The sequence below is a fragment of the Apostichopus japonicus genome, chromosome 16 (assembly GCF_037975245.1).
Source record: "Apostichopus japonicus isolate 1M-3 chromosome 16, ASM3797524v1, whole genome shotgun sequence".
NCBI lineage: Eukaryota > Metazoa > Echinodermata > Holothuroidea > Aspidochirotida > Stichopodidae > Apostichopus > Apostichopus japonicus.
The window spans coordinates 45,636,426-45,659,327 of record NC_092576.1 but is presented as its reverse complement, the minus strand read 5'-3'; the positions used below and the strand labels follow the sequence as shown (position 1 = coordinate 45,659,327).

Genomic DNA, 22,902 nt, shown 5'->3' with positions numbered 1-22,902 from the left:
ATTCTTTCGCAACAGACAATGTAGTAATTTACAATACAGTAGCCATAACAGACTTATACTGCTCGATTCAGTACTTGTACCCATTCTCGAATACAACCTATACCTGTTTACTCGAGTATTTGTTTAAACTTAACTCGATGAATCAAGTAGACACAACCTTCCTACAACTGTTTAGACCTGATATTTCAAACCATAGCCACCAATAGAACTGCTAAACATTTTCAATTTTCTTTTCTGCACGAGAGAGCATCATAGGCCATGCATGTTCAAAGTAATTTCGCCCACAACATGTGACATAATACATATATTTGAAGAAAATCAACTTGATACTCTGAGTAGAAAACTTTAAGCGGCCTTACTTGACATTCAACTTGCAAAGGTGTGTTAAGCGAGTAGGGGCATAGGAGTAGATATTGAACTAGGGTAGAAGAGGTTCACTCTATGTGCTAACCATATCCTATGCAAAACATACTTTGCTGCATAGTGCAGATGAAACGATTAGGATTAGGAAACTCTAGAAGTTTGTATAAAAACTGACTTGTTCAAGAAACAGGTTTCGGTCCTTTTAAAGTCGAACAACCTGACCATTGGCCTCTTCTCGTGATTCAACAATTATCAAATTTGATTGCATTAAAATCTGGAGAGTTTGATAGAAACGATAGATTTGAGACACCTGTATGTACGTCAAATTTTGCCTCGCACCTGATGAAAACCTATCGATTTTGCAGATATATTAACCAGCCTATTATCACAGACTGGTACTTTAACTGCTAACGATATAGGTAACTACTACATGGATTAAGTGAGCCAAGAATGCATATGTCGTCATTGATTTATGTCGTGGTAGTAATATGTATACATTAAAGACACAAACCTAATTACCATTTTGACTGACAGCATGATAGTTCAGCCCATCTGGAATAATGGTCAAAAGCATACAAACAACGTTCACCTATCGATAACCTGTGGAAAAGTTATGCATTAGTATCCTTCTGGCATGCATACAACCTTTGCATCGTTAACTTGCAATTGTGTCAAAATATCTTCTCATACCTATGTTTGCTTTAGCTTGATGGTTTAGTTTCTTTCGTGTTGAATTTTATGTCGGGGAGGAAGGTGTGGGCGTTTTTCATTATTTTACATATCGTTTCCATCACGTAACTATGACTGTATGTCTTGTTTATCATGCAAGCTAAAAATCAAACAGCAAACACATGTATTTAAGAATCTCTTTGCATCGCCTTCATTTGTTTCTGTGTCGCAGGCTTTGGTCGTTTCAAAAACGATCTAGCTGATTATCTGGATCTTCGCGTGATTAAGAAAATATCAAATTTGCTTGGATTAAAACCTGGCAAGATTGCAAGCATCAAGAATCCCAAGACACATGGCCAAGACATGGTGGATCTTTTGGAGAGTCGAGGATTAATTGCTCCTACTGGTATTTCAGGTCTTGTGAAAATGTTACACAAATTGCATCTGGCGGGTCTCGCTCAGAGCATACAACAGTCTTTCCAAGCATCGAAAGGCCAGAGTCTTCCTCTCGAAGGTAATCATCTGTTCTATATATTCATTTCATGCTTAAAGCTATTCGAACAAGAGAGAAAAGTCACCAAAGTACTGAAGATCGGGCTATATCATGACTAAGTGTTGCTATTACTCGTAGCTTTGAAAACAGTAATTCTCATTTTCTTAGATACCGATATGCTTTGACTAACTTGATTATCTTAAATGAAGGGTGTGAGGTTGAAAACAAGAACAGTCAGATAAAGGAGAAAATGTCTGATGTCTCGGAGAATCATAATTAAGCTAAAGTAAGAACTTATCTTGTATGTTACAGGAAGCTAACTAGAAAATGATAAGTCCCTATATATGTAGTTACTCTATGCTCTTAAAAAAAGAGATCGGTGACTGGGATTTGAAAGAAATGTTGCATTTGTAAATACATAAAATGAACTTCAAATGAGGGACATGAAATAAATTAAAGGTAAATACTTTGACTGCAGCGGTATTCAAAGTGTGATTAAAATAACGTTACGTGTATGCTCTCCGTAATAATTGTTAGATGTTAACCGTTGATAGTGATCTTGTTCATTCATTGTGTTACGCGTTTTCATTGAAAGTAAGCACATTTCAGACTACTCTGAAATGTCACGTGTTCATATATATTGGTATGAGTTTCCCAATCTGAATGAAGATATTCAAAACTTTCTGTAATTTTCTGTCATATCTGACGGCAGCCAATGTCATCCTGTGTCAACAAAGGAAAAATGGATAATTTGTGGAAATGTTTGGTTCTTTATTTAGACAATTTTTTTTAAATAATATTCTTCCTACTATGTTGTCTTTAGAATAAACATGCATATCATTCTTTGTTTATCCCTGTACAAATTCGTAACGCAAGAGGCGAGCTAAAGATAATATAGGCCTACTCATCTTTTCCAATCAAGACACCAACTTCCTGTTGTGTGAATTCAATATCTGCATGGATGTGCTTGCTAAAATCTATCTCTTGTGCTCCAGGAATATAGAATTACAGTATTGTAAGACAATAAAAAATTGACAGGTATTTAGTGACAAACTTTGTTTTTCTATACAGATTTAAATGAAAGTATATGCACTGTATCTCTAAATAGAGGACAGTGTTTATTGTATTCATACATGCTGTGCCTTTTTGGGCTTCGATGATAATCGTAACCTTTGCATTCATGGTGGCGTATGCGTGGGTGCGGGTGTTTGTGTGTGACACCTTGCTTGTAAATTCGATATCTCAAGAAGGAAAGCTTGAACTAATCTCGTATTTAGGGAATAGGAGTATCACATTGAGTTAAAGAAATTGGGTTCATCAGGGGTTAAATTGTGAAACCCTTGTAAACACGATATATCAAGAAGTGAAGCTTAGACCAATCATACATTTGGTGTGAATGAGTAACATTTAAAATAAACCTATTGTATTTGGAGTAATACAAAGGTCATTTGGAGTCACCAGAGGTCAAATTGCGAAAGCCTAGTCTTATCATCTTCTGTATCTCCCACCGACCAGCCTATTAGATAACATGTGCGTTGTACTTCATAAGAATAGAAGCTGTTGTCCATTGGAAATTATGTTAGCATCCGTAGAAACTCTCGACTATATCTCCATTGACTTAAATGTGTCGATAACGTTTGGAGTTGCCATATACGTTGCTGTATACATGCCTGTCCAAAAATGTGTAATGAGCTTGGTACATACAACGTTGCCATTGGAATGGACGATATCATCATAAATGATCAGTATTGTGTATTTGCTTCCGTCGTTAAAGTTTTCCGTCGTATTTTGCAATTGTCAAGATGCAGTGCCAAATAAAAAACTTCAGGCTTGGGGGTAGTAACACTGGGGAAATGACCAGGCGCCATTGACGAATATAAAGTGTCGCCGAGTTTGATGTTTTAGAGGCAAACCAGGCGCAAAATCTTGGTGACCAGGTAGTAAAAATTGCCCGACGCCTTCGTTAAGTACGACATGTATATGTACCAGATTGTGTAGAAGAAGTATGTTGTCTGTGGTAGAGATTAATCTGTATGCTGAATACAAGAAGAGGTTCCATCTTGGTCATCAACTACCAATGTGAATATTGTTTGTCATATCTCAATGATTTTTGCTATACTATTTAGATTGAAGTGTTGTCCAGTGGTTTCATCGGTAGAAATGCGAATGCGCTATGCAGCTGCTCTTGCTGAAATGTAACGGGAAACGTAGTAATATAGTTAAAAGCGGAAACTAAAATAACTATCCGTAGAACTACACACTTTGAGAATTTATTAAGTGGGTAAGCAAAGCTAATTGATATAACGTCTTCACGTAATGTTAGTGAAAGAAAACGTTCACCATAACATGAGCGCATACATACCTGGAAGTATTACCACACGATGATGATGACGTTCTTGCACTAATAAATGAACTCTAGAGTTATATTTCAGTTAGTACCTCGCTATTGGTAGAGAGAAGTACATCTTTGTGTGCGCTATCCGTGTCCTATGCAAAACACACATTACTGCATAGTGCAGATGGAACGATTATGATTAGGAAATTCTAGAATTTTGTATTAAAAAATGACTTGTTTCTAAGTCGCAAGTTTTGGTCGTTTCAAAATCGACCAACCTGACCATTGGCCTCTTCTCGTGATTCAACAATTATCAAATTTGCTAGCATGAAAATCTAAAGAGATTAATAGAAACGATAGTTTTGAGACACCTGTCTGTACGTCAAGTTGAGTCAAAATGCCTTTGAGCATTAATTAAAGATTTCCGCCTCACACCTGATTCAAACCTATTAATTTTGCAGATACATAAACCAGCCTATTATCACAGACTAGTACTTTAACAGCTAACGATATAGGAAACTAACTACATGAGTTAAATGACGCATGAATGCAAATGTCGTCATTAATTTATGTCGTGGTAGTAATATGTATACATTAAAGACAGTACACAAATCTAATTACCATTTTGACTGACAGCATGATAGTTCAGCACATCTGGAAAAATGGTCAAAAGCAAACAAACAACGTTCACCTATCGATAACCTGTGGAAAAGTTATACATTAGTATCCTTCTGGCATGCATACAACCTTTGCATCGTTAACTTGCAATTGTGTCAAAATATCTTCTCATACCTATGTTTGCTTTAGCTTGATGGTTTAGTTTCTTTCGTGTTGAATTTTATGTCGGGGAGGAAGGTTTGGGCGTTTTTCATTATTGTACATATCCTTTCCATCACGTAACTATGAGTATATGTCTTGTTTATCATGCAAGCTAAAATTCAAACAGCAAACACATGTATTTAAGAATCTCTTTGCGTCGCCTTCATTTGCTTCTGTGTTGCAGATTTCGGTCTTTTCAAAAACGACCTGGCTGATAACCTGGCTCTTCCCGTGATTAAGAGAATATCAAATTTGCTTGGATTAAAATCTGGAGAGTTTGAAAGAATCAAAAGATCCGAGACACCTGGCCACGACATGGTGGATCTTTTGGAAAGTCGAGGATTAATTGCTCCTACTGGTATTTCAGGTCTTGTGAAAATGTTACACAAATTGCATCTGGCGGGTCTCGCTCAGAGCATACAACAGTCTTTCCAATCATCGAAAGGCCAGAGTCTTCGTCTCGAAGGTAATAATCTGTTCTAGATATTCATTTCATGCTTAAAGTTATTCGAACAAGTGAGAAAAGCCACCAAAGTACTGAAGATCGGGCTATATCATGACTAAGTGTTGCTATAACTCGTAGCTTTGATAACAGTAATTCTCATTTCATAGATACCGATATGCTTTGACTTAGTTGACTATCTTAAATGAAGGGTGTGATGTTGAAAACAAGAACAGTCAGATAAAGGAGAAAATGTCTAATGTCTAGGAGTATTATAATTAAGCTAATGTAAAAACTGATCTTGTATGTAACAGGAAGCTAACTATAAAATACTAAGTCCCTATATATTCAGTTACTCTATGCTCTGAAAAAAAGATCGGTGACTGGGATTTGAAGAGAAATGCAGCTTTTGTAAATACATAAAATGAACTTCAAATGAGGGAAATGAAATAAATTAAAGGTAAACACTTTGACTGCAGCGGTATTCAAAGTGTATGAATAAATCAACGTCACGTGTATACTCTCCGTAATAATTGTTGAATGTTAACGGTTGATAGGGATCTTGTTTCGTCATTGTGTTGCGCGTTTTCATTGAAAGTAAGCACATTTCAAACTTGCACTTGTTTATATATTATAGTAGGAGTTTACGAGTCAGAATAAATATGTTCAAAACATCATTTTCTGAGAGCAGCCAATGTCCTCCTGTGTCAACATAGGAAAGTAGAAAATTTGACATTTTTTTTTTATTATAATGGTATTCCTCCTACTAGTTTGTCTTTAGCAGAAACATGCATATCATTGTTGTTTATCCCTCTACTAATTCGTATCGAAAGAAGAGAGCTAAAGGTAATAAAGGCCTTATCAACTGTTCCAATCAAAGTATCAGTTCGTGTTGTGAAAATTTATATCTGCATATGGGATACATGTGCTAGCTAAAATCAACCCTGTGTGCTCCGGGAACATAGACCTACACTATTATACGACAATGGAGAATTGGCACAAATTTAGTGAAAAACTCTGCTTTTATATACAGTGTTTTCTGTATTGATACATTTTAAGTCAAATTATCATAACCGTTGCATTCATGATGGGGTGGGTAGGCGCGTGTGTGTGGGTGTGCGCCTTTGTGACGCCCAGCTTGTTAACACGATATCTGAAGAAGAAAAGGTTCTACCAACTGTAGAAGTACCACATTACGTACATAAGCTTATTTTTAAGGAAGTCAAAGGTCATAAGGGTTACCAGGGTCAAGTAGTAAAAACCTTGTAAACAGTATGTCAAGGTGAGCTTAGGTAGATCTCAATTTTTTAAATGTATATAGAAAAACACATTGAATACAAGAAGCCAATAGTTTGGTGGAGATCAAAAGTCATTTAGGGTCACCAGAAGTCAAATTGTATGAACCTTCTAAACATGATATCTCACGTAGGGAAGTTTCGGCAGACCTTAAATTTGATGTGTAAAAGTACCACATTTAGTTCAAGTAGCTTAATTTTTTGGGGGAGTTCAAAGGTCATTTGGGGTCATCAGAGGTCAAATTGTGAAACCCTTGTAAACGATATCTCAATATTGGAGTCTTGGGCAGACGTCATATTTAGTGTAGAGAAGTACTATATTGAGTAAAAGAAGCCTATTGGTTTTTGTGGAGTTCAAAAGTCATTTAGGGTCAACAAATGAAGCACTCCCTTCTTAACTGTCTCTCTACACTAACACACCTTCCTAGACCTAATATTGCAAGGGAAGCCTGAACAGATCACATATTTGGTATGTAATTTTACCATATTGAGTCCAAGAAGCCTGAACTTGTGGCGGAGGTCAATGGTCGTGAGTTCACCAGTTTTAACAAAGACAGATGTCTTATTAAGTATGTCGATGTATCACATTTAATGCAAGACACCTGTCATTTCAAGACAGCCTGTGTTCTTGTAAATTTATATTCATCACACTGTTTTCCACTGTATTAAAACGATCAAGTATGCTGTACACCCTCACTATACATTATGTCATGTTACATCATCGAAACCACAATGCATTTTAGGCATTCAGATTTAATTTTGTAACGTGAATGCGTTATGGAGACGATCCTAATGAATTCAACGGGAAATGTCGTTATTTAGTTAGAGTAAGAGTAAATTACAATGACTGTCCGTAGAATTCCACATGATAATATTCTATCGAGTGGGTAGGCTAAGTGACGTATAACGTCTTCATGTAATGACAGCGAAAGGACGGGTTCACCATAATATGAGAGCATGCACGACATGAAAGTATTGCCACAAGGATGATGATGACGTTCTTTCACTAAAAAAATAACCCTAGAATTACATTGACAGTTCCACACTATATATAGTGAGATGACGGAATTCTGTTAAATGCCCAATGCTATTGGTAGAGACTAGTACCTCTTGGTTTGATATTTAGCTTAAAGCAGCGTCTTGCGTCCTTTTCTATGCTTTTCTCAAATCTCATTGACCCCACAATGCCATAACGACATACATAAAACTAGATTTTCTATTCAAATCTACCTTCAAATGGTTGAAAAAAATTTAAAACTTTGAACGTTGCTTTTCTCGAAGATACTTTCCATTAGAATATCAATAATCCCCACCCATTACATGCTTATTTAAATTCTATGAACATCATTGAACATTGCGGTTAATAATTTTTACTTTGGCGGCTTCGTAAGCAACCCAGTACACCAATATGTATTACGACACTATGCCTTATTTGTGTACACTGTCTATGGCAGTGATACTGACGCAACGTTTTCCATTCTGTTTTAAGCAATGGCTCATAAATTAACGTGTTAGCTATTCACTGATTTGTTAAGTTCAAACTTATGGATTTTGAAAGCTGCCTGCGATTACTTTTAAAGGAGGAAATTGTCGGAAGACACTACTCATTATCTAAAGAAGTCCTTAATTACTCGTAAAATAATGCTCTTGGCAGGGAACAAAAACTTGGCTAATATCTTAGTTTGCTGTTTTGTGATGAAAACATATATAAAACTCGATGGACATGTCAAAATGAAGGTAAAACGGCGACAAAACGCAAAAAATGCTATAAGATTAACTAAAATCATTCATATGTTGTTCGATTTTGATAACTCACGCCTTCTACTTTGAATTCTTCTCTTTTGAATTTTGGTAAAAGCAGCATAGTTAAAGAAACTTTCAGTTAATTATCTATGTCCACCAGTGTTTCAAAAAGATGTTGACTTTGTTACTAAAAACGGTAACCCATTACATGATTTGACGTTACGTCACTAATATAAATATTTACCAAGTACGCTAGAAATACTTGGTGACTGTTATTTAACTTTAAGTAAGCTCAAATTCACACTTATACTGCACCCCCGTTTCACTTGAACCCAACTGATGTTAAGTTTGTTTCAAAAGTTTGTTCACAATGTGTGAATGTAACTTTTAAAGTGTTTTAACCTCTTTGTATTCTTTCATATTTCTCAGAAAAGAAAAGTGATCTCGTCAAATTTTCGAAATTAGCCTATCAAAAGCATTACGGAACAGCAAAGTTATTCCCTTCCATGAGCGAGCGTAGTATTGACAGTATATTTGTTGAGGGAGGTATTTACTACGTGGCTCAAGAGGGTGATTCCATGCAAAAACCCGAGGTGCTAGAATCGTTAGAATCTTACAACGAAATTCTGAGTAGCCCCAAAACTGAGTCAAAGAGAAAGATTATTGAGGGGGAACCTGGGTACGGGAAATCAACATATGCATTACAGTTTCTCTATGACTGGTGTACTAAGAACCCTACATCTCCTCTCAAAGATGTAAAAATACTTATATATCTCCAGTTGAGGCAACTGGCAGGTGTAAAGTCTATATACACTGCCATAAAGAAGTTCATAGTGCCCAAAGATGAAGACATGGATGAAGATTGCATTGAGGAGATCCTCAAAGTATACAAAAAGTCTGTTGTCATGATATTTGACAGTTATGACGAGTATCCTGACAAGAATGACACCAAAACAGATATCTCCTCCATCATTGAGATGAAAATGTTTCAAGAGATGGTTGTCTTGATACTTACCAGGACATTGAACCTCCCGCCTAATTTACACCCCGAGAAAAAACGTATCAAGTTAACAGGGTTTGGGGCGGCTGAACGTCGAAACTATGTCCTGAAGGTGATGGATAATGATGACCAGTTGGCAGGTTGGATCGAAGAGCAGCTTCAGAGAAACCCCGTGTTAGGAGATCTCTGTCAGGTCCCTCTCTTGTTTACTATGGCTGCTTCCATAGTTTACAATAGACCAAATATCGAGGTATTTAGCTCCTTAACGAGGTTTTTCAAATATCTGATCGCATGCTTTCATAACCATATGAAAAGCAAGAAAGGTGCTAATACTGAGGTGCCTGCTTTTGAAAGGGAACTAGCTAAACTGCACCGTATTGCTTTTGAAGGTCTCACGCAGAGGAAACAACAGCTGGCATGGAAGAAGACATATTTAGTTTCAGAACTTGGACAAGAGTTCTATGATTACTATATCAATCTTGGTATGTTGGCACAGGAAGTGGTTCCTGACTTTTCCCAGGTTCTATATTTGATAGAAGCACGAATATCGCACAAAATCATCTGTGAGTTTTATGCCTCTCATCATCTGGTTCGGATTCTTAGTGAAGGTAAGGCTTTCAGTACCGATATATTGATGCATAAACAGTTTGTCATCTTTGATGTGGAGAATAATGAGTTAAATTAAGCGAGTATTGTTCGTATGATGTCATTTTATGTGCATAGCTAAACATATTACGGTCCTCGTACCCCCCCCCCCCCACCCACATTGTATGCTGTTGGGTGTGTAAATTAACATTCATACAACGCGCGTGACAATGTAAGTAAATAAAGAGTCATCATTTGCCATTAACCAAGTTCAACATCAGAAAGATTCGGATTTGGATCATTTTTCGTTCCTTGCTTTAGCAAAAGGAACCCTTGTAGTCAGGTTGGCGTGTGTGTGGGAGTGTGTGGGTGTCTCTGTGTGTTCGTCTGTGACACTTGCTTGGGTACACTCAACAAGGGAATTTGGACTTAACTCAAACTTGGTATATAGATCCGCCATAGTGAGAAGGTGTGCCCTATTTTGTTGGTGCCTGTGAAGGTCACCAAAGGTCAGTTAGAGGTCAAAAACCAAAATATTGAAAACAGCAATAACTCCCATGACAGGGTCAGACATGGCTGATATTTTGGGAGTGAATGGGGTAAGGGATCGTTTCAAAACATAACGGTCATGTGATCGAAAGTCAACAAAGGTCATTTGTGGTCAAAAACTAGTATTTTTGCAATAACTTGAGAACAAAATGTCCGTCAAGGTTGGGAGCTACGCTATTGCAATCCAGTAGTCGTCCCGCATCTAGGTGACTTTTTACCTCAGGTTGACCTCCGGTAACCTTTATTAGTTTCTTTGGTTATTTGAATTTTCGTGGCCATAATCGGATCTCAAAGGTACCTTCCGATCAAAATTGTCCATGGTTGACCCCTGTGCGACATTCGTGTGAGAAGGTATCAGCGGTCAAGTTTTTTTTTTTTTTTTTTTTTTTTAAAGTACAGTTAGGATGGTCGTACAGACTTGCCATGATGCTTTTTGGAATCAGAGTGTCAAACTACATCTAACAGTGAGGTCAAAAGGTTAAAGGTCAAGGTTTGAAAAATATGCTCATTTTAGGAGATATGAGGCAAAGAAAAAAGGTTTGTCAATAATTTGATATAAGATAGAGCTCTGTGTGCTATATAGAGGAAACCAATTCCCGCTTCAATCGGACACCAGGTTCTCAAGTTAAGAGGGCCAAATGTTGATTTTGATACCTATTTAGCAATAACATTGTGTGAGTAAATTGGAGCAAATAACAATTTTATTACAGAGTGCACATCATCAAGGGAAATATTTTTGATAAAAACCATCAGGTCATTCAAGGTCATTCAAGGTTGCTTATGTGCAAAAAACTGCTAACTTATGCTAATTTTTGCAACAACTTCTAGTCACGAAGTCTGACATGGCTGATATATTGGGACAAGTTGTGAATGAAGTAGGGGCACATTTTCCAAAATAACCATGATGTCCTCCAAGGTCACCAAAGTTCAATTATTTATGGGTCAAAATATGTTTTTTTGGCAATAACTTGTGAAACTACCATTGACAGAGGCTGACATGATTGATATTTGTGGACTAGTTGTGAATTGGGTAAGGGATCGTTTCCAAACATAACAGTCATGTGATTCAAGGTCAACAAAGGTCAATTAGTGGTCAAAAACTATTATTTTTGCAATAACTTAAGAATCAAATGTCCATCAAGGTTGGGAGTTACGTTATTGCAATCCAACAGTCAACCTGCATATGGGTGACCTTTGACCTCAGGTTGACCTCCAGTGACCTCTACAGTTTCTTTCAAGTCAGTTCTTTGAATTTTCATGGGCATATTTCCATCTCAATTGTCCATAAGTTGACTCCTCTGCAACCTTTGTGTGCTAAGTTATTAGAGATCAAGGTTTTGTTTGGTATTGTTAAAATTCTTAATAAGTACAGTCCGGATGATTCTGTGAGTTCTGTAGAAAGAGCCAACTCGTGCTCATATCAGACACCTGGTCCTCAACAGGTTGTCAAAAGGACCAACAGTGGATTTGTGATATATTTGGCAATAATATTGTCTGTGTACATCGGACCACATAACAATTTTAGGACAGCGCTACTCCCCTTGTAAATATTCCTTACAAGCAAGGAACCATAGTGCCCTTGGGCTCTTGTTGGAATCAGCGTGTCAAACTACATCGACCTGAATTTGGGTGACCTTTGACCTCAGGTTGGCCCCCAGTGACCTTGATTAGTTTCTTTCAAGTTGATTAATTGAATTTGCGTGGCCGTTTTCTGATCTAAATTGTCCATAAGTTGATTCCTCTGCAACTTTTGTGCTAAGTTATTAGAGATCAAGGTTCGTTTGGTTTTGTTTACAATTCTTACTAAGTACATTTAAGATGATTCTGTGAGTTCTGTAAAGAAAAGCCAACTCTTGCTCATATCAGTCACCTGGTCCTCAACAGGTTCTCAAAAGGATCAACGGTTGATTTCATATATTGTTGGCAATAATATTGTGTGTGTACATCGGACCACATAACAGTTTTAGGACTGTGCTGCTCCCTTGTAAATATTCCTTACAAGCAAGGAACCATAGTGCCCTTTGGCTCTTGTAATGTTGATGTTTTTGTTGTATTCGAAGACAAAAGATCCTTCAGGAAGACCAAGGCAATGTGGTAAGAAGCTCACTACACTAGACTTACACAATTATTTGTACACCTGTATATGGGTAATCTAAGATGGACGTGAGTTTTCATATTGCTGTAAATGTATAATCATATCAAATACTTTTAGTTTTACATGCATCAAAAAACACAAGCTAGGAAAGAACTACTGCAACCTAAAAATGAAAAACTAAGACTAAAAACTAATGACTTCAGACAAAGGGGTACTATGATTCACGTTATTCAGTCTAACTTGTCTTGCTTCTTGTGCTCGTCAGTTTAACAATCCTATCCCCAAATATTGTGTAAATGCCTTTTCTGTGGCTAAAGTTTATTGCTCAGCAAATTTACAGAGGTAAGTCAATATCTAAAACCTCATCACATTTTGTATCACAAAGATTTGAATTATTAGAGTTATTAGAAAGTAAAACATCAGACAAACCAGAATCAATGGTTTTATGGCATCAGGAATTTAATAATCTGTAATATATATTCTGCAAGCTTTCTCATTTTCCTGTAATTGTTTTTCAAAGTATCTTCAAAATTGCGAGGAAAATATCTGGGAAGTATTTGTCAACAATTTACCAATTCTTGCAGAGTAGAATTATAGAGCATTAACATTGATGTACTTTGCTAAATGACCTGAGGTCAATGGTATAATATATATGAAATTTATTTGCATTATAATTTGCATAGTAATATGTTACTAACAAAGTAACATAAGGTCATACTCCTTTTTAATAAAGAAAGACTTACTGGAAACAATTATAGTCTTAAAATAAACATGTTAATAGCCTAAAACCCTGAATCAGGATGTTCTGTTTGACATTGTAATAACTTGTTCAGGCCATTCCACTCCAAACTTGAATGTTACTCTCAAATAACAGCAAATTATGTATACAAAATACCGCTAATTATGCTACAGTACTGGTGTTTATAATATCTGTACAACCAACCATACTATCAGCCGAGTTATTGTAGGAATAGGAGTGTTTTGCTCTCCAATTTACTTTTAATGAAGTTTACAAGTTTGTTGGACTGTGGAATCAAGTAAAAGACAGTCTTAAATATTATTTACTTACTTCAGTGGCATTGTAAAAATCTAAAGGCCAAAACAGTTCCTAAACAGAGCACACCAATGAGTGTGAATGGAATGATATATCGAGAATGGAGTATTTTTATCAGCATGAACGACTAACACTAGGCTATGAAGCTGAATGTCAATGACACCTCATAAATAATCAGTGTACTGTTTTCAACATGACAAAATTAAATCTTGACTAGGAATGCTAAAAAGCATTGAAGTTAAAATTACATGCAATGAGCTGCATCTTCTAACATCTGATGATTCCATTCTTTCACAGATATCATGCTTAGAAGTCTTCATAGATTGCTCTCTGTTTCACTGACATGAAAGGACCATTGAAGTACACTAACTAGAACATATCGATGTTTATCAGTAATACAACTCAGACATTTCCTTATTGATGGACACTATTAGCATAGCCTGTTAGAACAATTGACCTTCTTAAAACATTTATATAACATGTGAATGAACGTTTTACATATAAATATGTATACAATGATTACTTCTTAAATTAGAGGAAGAGTTGATACTACAAATATAACAATGGAACAATGCCACTATTGTAATGTGTCATCACCATGACATGTCTGCAGTAAACTATACATTAAATCACCGGGGTATAATCTGTCTGCTTGGATTACAGGAACGTCTTCAGCAGCGTCATCTATCAATGTGAAAGAAACCTTGAACAGCATCAACCCGCTTGACCTCCAGTATGTCTATCGCTTTGCATGTGGACTCGACAAGTCAGCAGCAGACATCATCATCAAACACCTGCAGAAAACCAAAGAGGGACGTCAGTTTGCTATTCTTTGTATGCTTGAACAAGAAGAAAAATCAGACCAATTTCTGCAGTCAGTTAAAGACTTGGTGTCAAGCCCAGTTTCCATTTCCAAATTCGATGCCATTTTGTTACAGAGGTCTACCATACAAGTCCTTAAACTTGCTTCAGCTGATCAGGTAATTTTCATTTTGTGTATTGATACTCTCAATACACCAGAACTAGTTCTTAAGATGAAAAAGTTCAATCCATGTTTGGGTTAATATATTCCATATTTGTGACTCAACTTTGCTACCCTCATTGTTTATATTTTCATTACAATATTTGACAGACCAATTCTTTTTTGTTTCTATTAATGTGGGTTTTTGATGTTCCTTCTAATTGTGGATAGGTTATATACCAAGAAAAAACGTATTCAATTTCCTTTCTGAATGCCAGTGAAATTCTGAAAAGCTTTTTTCTTATCTCACTCTCTTAGTCAGAAATATTAGAAGTATAGTACCACATAAAAAAAATGCATGTGTATAACACCTATTATTTTGTATGGAAAGATGACCATTGCCTCATTTTAGAAGCAATGATTTGATAAAATAAAATGTGAGAGTACTTATCTTAAAAGACGAAAACGGTTCACAGCTTACCTTGGATATCATTAACGCAGGTTCTTCAAATTATCCTCTGTAATATTTAATGTTTAATGTTAATGTTGCTAAACTTGAAAACATGAAACATGTTTGCACTCCTTTAGATTTTGCTTACTTGATCAGCCCCGACCCCTCCCATATACCCCCCCGCCCTCTAACCCCCACTCCCAGACACACATATATAACACACATAGTCACATAACAAACAACAAAATACTGAATGTTTATAGTATGCTATGATGAAAACAGGACTGAACAATATCAAAAGAACAGAATAATTTTAATAACATTTTAGATTAGATAGATAGAGATTAGATAGAGATTTATTTGGTCCATTAGATATGGAAATTTGTCGCCCTGCAGCAAAACACATAAAAAATCAAAAGTTTTAAAATTACATACAGAATACAGTTAAATATTAGTATAAACAAAACACAGAGAAGTTGAATGAAAAGGTAAAATTATCAACAGCAACAATATCCATGCATGTGAGAAAAATATACACATATATACATATATATACATATAACAAAAACAAACAGACAAGACTATAAAACAAAAGAAACCTATCTAACAACCCTCTGGTTGAAAAGAGAAACAGAATTGGGTAAAAAAAGAAAACCTGAATCTGTTATGCTTAGACCGTGGCATGCGAAGTCTGCTGCCTGAACGGCAGAATACATAGTTCTGGAAAAGAGGATGTGTATGGTCTTTTAATATTCCATGGGTTTTCTGGTGCACCATATCAATGTAGAGTTCATAGACAGTATTCAAACAAATATCCCTGCCAATAGTACGGCTGGCAGCCCTTACAACCTTCTCTAATTTAAACGAAGAATCCTTTGTAAGCAGCCCGAAAAAACAAATAATACTAAAAGTCAGCACGCTTTGTATCACTGACTGGTTTTTTTTTTATCAGAATGCAAACCAGACAGTAAAACTACAGTGCGGTTTCGGCAATGCTACATGTATAATATCGTATATGAATGTGACAAAATAGGCTGTAGGGTACAGCCAGGATGAACAACATACTTCAATATAAGTAGTATAGCAAAAATCACTGAGATTAACAAACAATATTCACATTGGCAGCTGATAACCGAGATAGAAACTTTTCTTGCATTCAGCATACATATTGATCTCTTTAAAAAACAAAACGCTTCTTCTCCTCCAATGTGATACACCTACAAGCAATACATTAAGCAGAGCCCGTGCAATGTTTACCCCCTGGTCCCCAAGACTTTGGGTCTGGTTTGCCTCTAAAACATTTAACTAGGCAACAGGTAATTTCGTAAACCGCACCTGGTCATTTTACCAACGTTACTGCATCCAAATCTGAAGTATTTATTTGGCACTGAATCTCGACAATTGCAATATACGACGGAAAACTTCAACAACGAAAGCAAAGAAATAATACCGATGATTCACAATGATAACGTCCCATTTCAGTGGCAAAGTTGCATGTACCAAGTTCATAACATACCTTTGTGCATGGACATGTATGTAGCAACGTACATGGCAACTCCAAAAAGATATCGACACACTTAAGTCAATAGAGATTTGGCCGAGACTTCTGATTCTTATCTATGGATGCCCTTAAGCTAATTTCAAATCGCCAACAGCCTCTCCTGTTCTTATGAGGTGTAACGCACATGTTATCTAACAGGCTGGTCGGTGGGACATACAGTAGATTATAAACAAGGTTTCCACAATTTGGCATCTGGTGACTCCAAATGACCTATTAACCTCGAAAAAAAAAAACAGTAGGCTCCTTGTACTTAACGTAAACAACTATTTATGCTAAATATGAAATTGGTCCAAGATTCCCTTCTTGAAATATCGTCTTCAAAAGGCTTTCACAGTGTGAACCCTGGTGACCACTAATGACATTTGAACTGCTTCAAAAACTATATGCTTCTTTGACTTAATGTGGTATTCTTACACTTCAAATATGACAGTGGTCCAAGCTTCCTTTCTTGAGATATCGTGTTTAAAAGGTTTATAAATCTTGACTTCTGGTGACCCTAAATGACATTTGACCTCCCCCCAAAACAGTAGACTTTTTCTACTTTATGTGGTACTCCTACTCGCCAAATATGAGATTGGTCCAACCTCCCTTCTTGAGATACCATGTTTACAAGCAAGGCATGACACACACAAACACACCACCAACTGCACCCAAGCATACACACACTCAACTGCCTGCATGACTACAAAGGTTACGATCATCATTGAAACAAAGCAATGCAATACGGATGTCAGATGACATGATCAACCTCTTTAGGAATTTGCCATTTTGTGTTGTATGATCTTCAATACTTGACATAGTCCATGACAACTATTTATGAGGGGTTAGGTGGATCAGTCAGAAGTAGATATGCGTATGTCTCTGGCTAACTAAGTTATAATGATAGTAGATATTGAGAATGTCAGACTGAAATAGATATGCATATGTCTCTGGCTAACTAAGTTATAATGATAGTAGATATTGAGCATGTCAGACTGAAATAGATATGCATATGTCTCTGGCTAACTAAGTTATAATGATAGTAGATATTGAGCATGTCAGACTGAAATAGATATGCATATGTCTCTGGCTAACTAAGTTATAATGATAGTAGATATTGAGAATGTCAGACTGAAATAGATATGCATATGTATCTGGCTAACTAAGTTATAATGATAGTAGATATTGAGAATGTCAGACTGAAATAGATATGCATATGTCTCTGGCTAACTACGTTATAATGATAGTAGATATTGAGAATGTCAGACTGAAATAGATATGCATATGTCTCTGGCTAACTAAGTTCTAATGATAGTAGATATTGAGAATGTCAGACTGAAATAGATATGCATATGTTTCTGGCTAACTAAGTTCTAATGATAGTAGATATTGAGAATGTCAGACTGAAATAGATATGCATATGTTTCTGGCTAACTAAGTTCTAATGATAGTAGATATTGAGAATGTCAGACTGAAATAGATATGCATATGTCTCTGGCTAACTAAGTTCTAATTATAGTAGATATTGAGCATGTTAGACTGAAATAGATATGCATATGTCTCTGGCTAACTACGTTATAATGATAGTAGATATTGAGAATGTCAGACTGAAATAGATATGCATATGTCTCTGGCTAACTAAGTTCTAATGATAGTAGATATTGAGCATGTCAGACTGAAATAGATATGCATATGTCTCTGGCTAACTAAGTTCTAATGATAGTAGATATTGAGAATGTCAGACTGAAATAGATATGCATATGTCTCTGGCTAACTAAGTTCTAATGATAGTAGATATTGAGAATGTCAGACTGAAATAGATATGCATATGTCTCTGGCTAACTACGTTCTAATGATAGTAGATATTGAGAATGTCAGACTGAAATAGATATGCATATGTCTCTGGCTAACTACGTTATAATGATAGTAGATATTGAGAATGTCAGACTGAAATAGATATGCATATGTCTCTGGCTAACTACGTTATAATGATAGTAGATATTGAGAATGTCAGACTGAAATAGATATGCATATGTCTCTGGCTAACTCAGTTATAATGATAGTAGATATTGAGCATGTCAGACTGAAATAGATATGCATATGTCTCTGGCTAACTCAGTTATAATGATAGTAGATATTGAGAATGTCAGACTGAAATAGATATGCATATGTCTCTGGCTAACTCAGTTATAATGATAGTAGATATTGAGAATGTCAGACTGAAATAGATATGCATATGTCCCTGGCTAACTCAGTTATAATGATAGTAGATATTGAGAATGTCAGACTGAAATAGATATGCATATGTCTCTGGCTAACTAAGTTATAATGATAGTAGATATTGAGAATGTCAGACTGAAATAGATATGCATATGTCTCTGGCTAACTAAGTTATAATGATAGTAGATATTGAGAATGTCAGACTGAAATAGATATGCATATGTCTCTGGCTAACTAAGTTATAATGATAGTAGATATTGAGAATGTCAGACTGAAATAGATATGCATATGTCTCTGGCTAACTAAGTTATAGTGATAGTAGATATTGAGAATGTCAGACTGAAATAGATATGCATATGTCTCTGGCTAACTCAGTTATAATGATAGTAGATATTGAGAATGTCAGACTGAAATAGATATGCATATGTCTCTGGCTAACTCAGTTATAATGATAGTAGATATTGAGCATGTCAGACTGAAATAGATATGCATATGTCTCTGGCTAACTCAGTTATAATGATAGTAGATATTGAGCATGTCAGACTGAAATAGATATGCATATGTCTCTGGCTAACTACGTTATAATGATAGTAGATATTGAGAATGTCAGACTGAAATAGATATGCATATGTCTCTGGCTAACTACGTTATAATGATAGTAGATATTGAGAATGTCAGACTGAAATAGATATGCATATGTCTCTGGCTAACTAAGTTATAATGATAGTAGATATTGAGAATGTCAGACTGAAATAGATATGCATATGTCTCTGGCTAACTACGTTATAATGATAGTAGATATTGAGAATGTCAGACTGAAATAGATATGCATATGTCTCTGGCTAACTACGTTATAATGATAGTAGATATTGAGAATGTCATACTGAAATAGATATGCATATGTCTCTGGCTAACTACGTTCTAATGATAGTAGATATTGAGCATGTCAGACTGAAATAGATATGCATATGTCTCTGGCTAACTCAGTTCTAATTATAGTAGATATTGAGCATGTCAGACTGAAATAGATATGCATATGTCTCTGGCTAACTACGTTCTAATTATAGTAGATATTGAGAATGTCAGACTGAAATAGATATGCATATGTCTCTGGCTAATTCAGTTCTAATGATAGTAGATATTGAGCATGTCAGACTGAAATAGATATGCATATGTCTCTGGCTAACTCAGTTATAATGATAGTAGATATTGAGCATGTCAGACTGAAATAGATATGCATATGTCTCTGGCTAACTACGTTATAATGATAGTAGATATTGAGAATGTCAGACTGAAATAGATATGCATATGTCTCTGGCTAACTCAGTTATAATGATAGTAGATATTGAGCATGTCAGACTGAAATAGATATGCATATGTCTCTGGCTAACTACGTTATAATGATAGTAGATATTGAGAATGTCAGACTGAAATAGATATGCATATGTCTCTGGCTAACTAAGTTATAATGATAGTAGATATTGAGAATGTCAGACTGAAATAGATATGCATATGTCTCTGGCTAACTAAGTTATAATGATAGTAGATATTGAGAATGTCAGACTGAAATAGATATGCATATGTATCTGGCTAACTAAGTTAAAATGATAGTAGATATTGAGAATGTCAGACTGAATTAGATATGCATATGTCTCTGGCTAACTACGTTATAATGATAGTAGATATTGAGAATGTCAGACTGAAATAGATATGCATATGTCTCTGGCTAACTACGTTCTAATGATAGTTGATATTGAGCATGTCAGACTGAAATAGATATGCATATGTCTCTGGCTAACTACGTTATAATGATAGTAGATATTGAGCATGTCAGACTGAAATAGATATGCATATGTCTCTGGCTAACTACGTTATAATGATAGTAGATATTGAGCATGTCAGACTGAAATAGATATGCATATGTCTCTGGCTAACTACGTTATAATGATAGTAGATATTGAGCATGTCAGACTGAAATAGATATGCATATGTCTCTGGCTAACTACGTTATAATGATAGTAGATATTGAGAATATCAGATTGAAATAGATATGCATATGTCTCTGGCTAACTCAGTTATAATGATAGTAGATATTGAGAATGTCAGACTGAAATAGATATGCATATGTCTCTGGCTAACTAAGTTATAATGATAGTAGATATTGAGAATGTCAGACTGAAATAGATATGCATATGTATCTGGCTAACTAAGTTAAAATGATAGTAGATATTGAGAATGTCAGACTGAAATAGATATGCATATGTCTCTGGCTAACTACGTTATAATGATAGTAGATATTGAGAATGTCAGACTGAAATAGATATGCATATGTCTCTGGCTAACTACGTTCTAATGATAGTAGATATTGAGCATGTCAGACTGAAATAGATATGCATATGTCTCTGGCTAACTACGTTCTAATGATAGTAGATATTGAGCATGTCAGACTGAAATAGATATGCATATGTCTCTGGCTAACTACGTTCTAATGATAGTAGATATTGAGCATGTCAGACTGAAATAGATATGCATATGTCTCTGGCTAACTCAGTTATAATGATAGTAGATATTGAGCATGTCAGACTGAAATAGATATGCATATGTCTCTGGCTAACTCAGTTATAATGATAGTAGATATTGAGCATGTCAGACTGAAATAGATATGCATATGTCTCTGGCTAACTACGTTATAATGATAGTAGATATTGAGAAGGTCAGACTGAAATAGATATGCATATGTCTCTGGCTAACTACGTTATAATGATAGTAGATATTGAGAATGTCAGACTGAAATAGATATGCATATGTCTCTGGCTAACTACGTTATAATGATAGTAGATATTGAGAATGTCAGACTGAAATAGATATGCATATGTCTCTGGCTAACTCAGTTATAATGATAGTAGATATTGAGCATGTCAGACTGAAATAGATATGCATATGTCTCTGGCTAACTCAGTTATAATGATAGTAGATATTGAGAATGTCAGACTGAAATAGATATGCATATGTATCTGGCTAACTACGTTAAAATGATAGTAGATATTGAGAATGTCAGACTGAAATAGATATGCATATGTCTCTGGCTAACTATGTTATAATGATAGTAGATATTGAGAATGTCAGACTGAAATAGATATGCATATGTCTCTGGCTAACTATGTTATAATGATAGTAGATATGGAGAATGTCGGTCAGTAATATATATGTCCATGTATATGGCTAACTACCCTGTATACATGGACATTCACATACAAAATGTCAAGAGGTATGAAAGTACACTTCAGTTTCCAATAACCAAGTAAGTATCAAAAGAATTTTCCAGTAAACCATCAAAATTGAACCAGATTGTCCGGTGTCTGGGGTAAGTGGTACAGAAGGTATGGTGCAACAACATAAATGAGCTCCCAAAGGAGAGTTCAACTTCACCCAACCATGGTTTGGGCTTGACTGAATTTTTTCTTGAGAGTTTGCATCTCTATTTCCCTGTTGAAAACAGGATATCTTTAATTTCCACTTTGGAGGTCATCAGGTGATAATTTTATTTTATTGTTTATTAGGCTATGTATGTACTCATATGAGTAGGAAGTATTTCCAAATGTGTTTTCTGTTGATATTGGCTAGGCCTACAGGGGTATTGCAAATATCTTCGAAGTTTCAGTTCGCATAGTTTGGAACCTGCTAGCAATTTTGAGCACACCACGACATGTCAGTAATAGGAATACTTACTCTTATTTTACTCTGTGGAATATATAGCCCTAGCAGGGACCAGGGGGCTCTGGAAGCTGTAACTTATTTGAGACGTCTTGTCCTCTTCTATTAAAGATGGGGGCGCTCGTATACTTTTAGAAATAGGGGGCTTTGATTTCAGTGGTTTTGCGTGTCACCCATTACTCACATGACTATTCTGAGTGGTCACCTGATCATAGCTGTACCTGGCTGTGAACGGTATTGAGTTGCAAGCTATGGCCGCGGTGATGTACGTTTGTACATAGAGATAGAACGTTTGTACATAGAGGTAAAAACAGTGTTTTTACCTCCATGGTTTACTGTACGTTGGTCAGTGTTGTGGATATTCAAGTTGATAGGTAGTTAGCACAGTGTTTACGTACGTATTTTGAATCAGGGAGTTGTTATGGACCCTGAACACAGTATTAAGATTGTAATTTGAAGCACAAAAGGTTGCTAAACATGGAGGCGTATTCCGGAGAAAGAAAAAGAACGTATCTGAACAAAAGAGATCATACATACGACAGGGGCAAGCACTTTTCCCAGACTTTCGTTAACA

General features: G+C 35.8%; 1 protein-coding gene across 1 annotated transcript in view; it reads left to right on the top strand.

Moving 5' to 3' along the window:
* LOC139982206 (uncharacterized) overlaps nucleotides 1-22,902 on the top strand; it is a 119,801-nt gene that overhangs the window by 15,138 nt on the left and 81,761 nt on the right. The window contains exons 3-6 of the mRNA XM_071994809.1: nucleotides 1,265-1,546; nucleotides 4,864-5,145; nucleotides 8,589-9,767; nucleotides 14,106-14,422. Coding sequence (XP_071850910.1) covers nucleotides 1,265-1,546; nucleotides 4,864-5,145; nucleotides 8,589-9,767; nucleotides 14,106-14,422 — 2,060 coding nt within the window. The remainder of the gene's footprint in view (nucleotides 1-1,264; nucleotides 1,547-4,863; nucleotides 5,146-8,588; nucleotides 9,768-14,105; nucleotides 14,423-22,902) is intronic.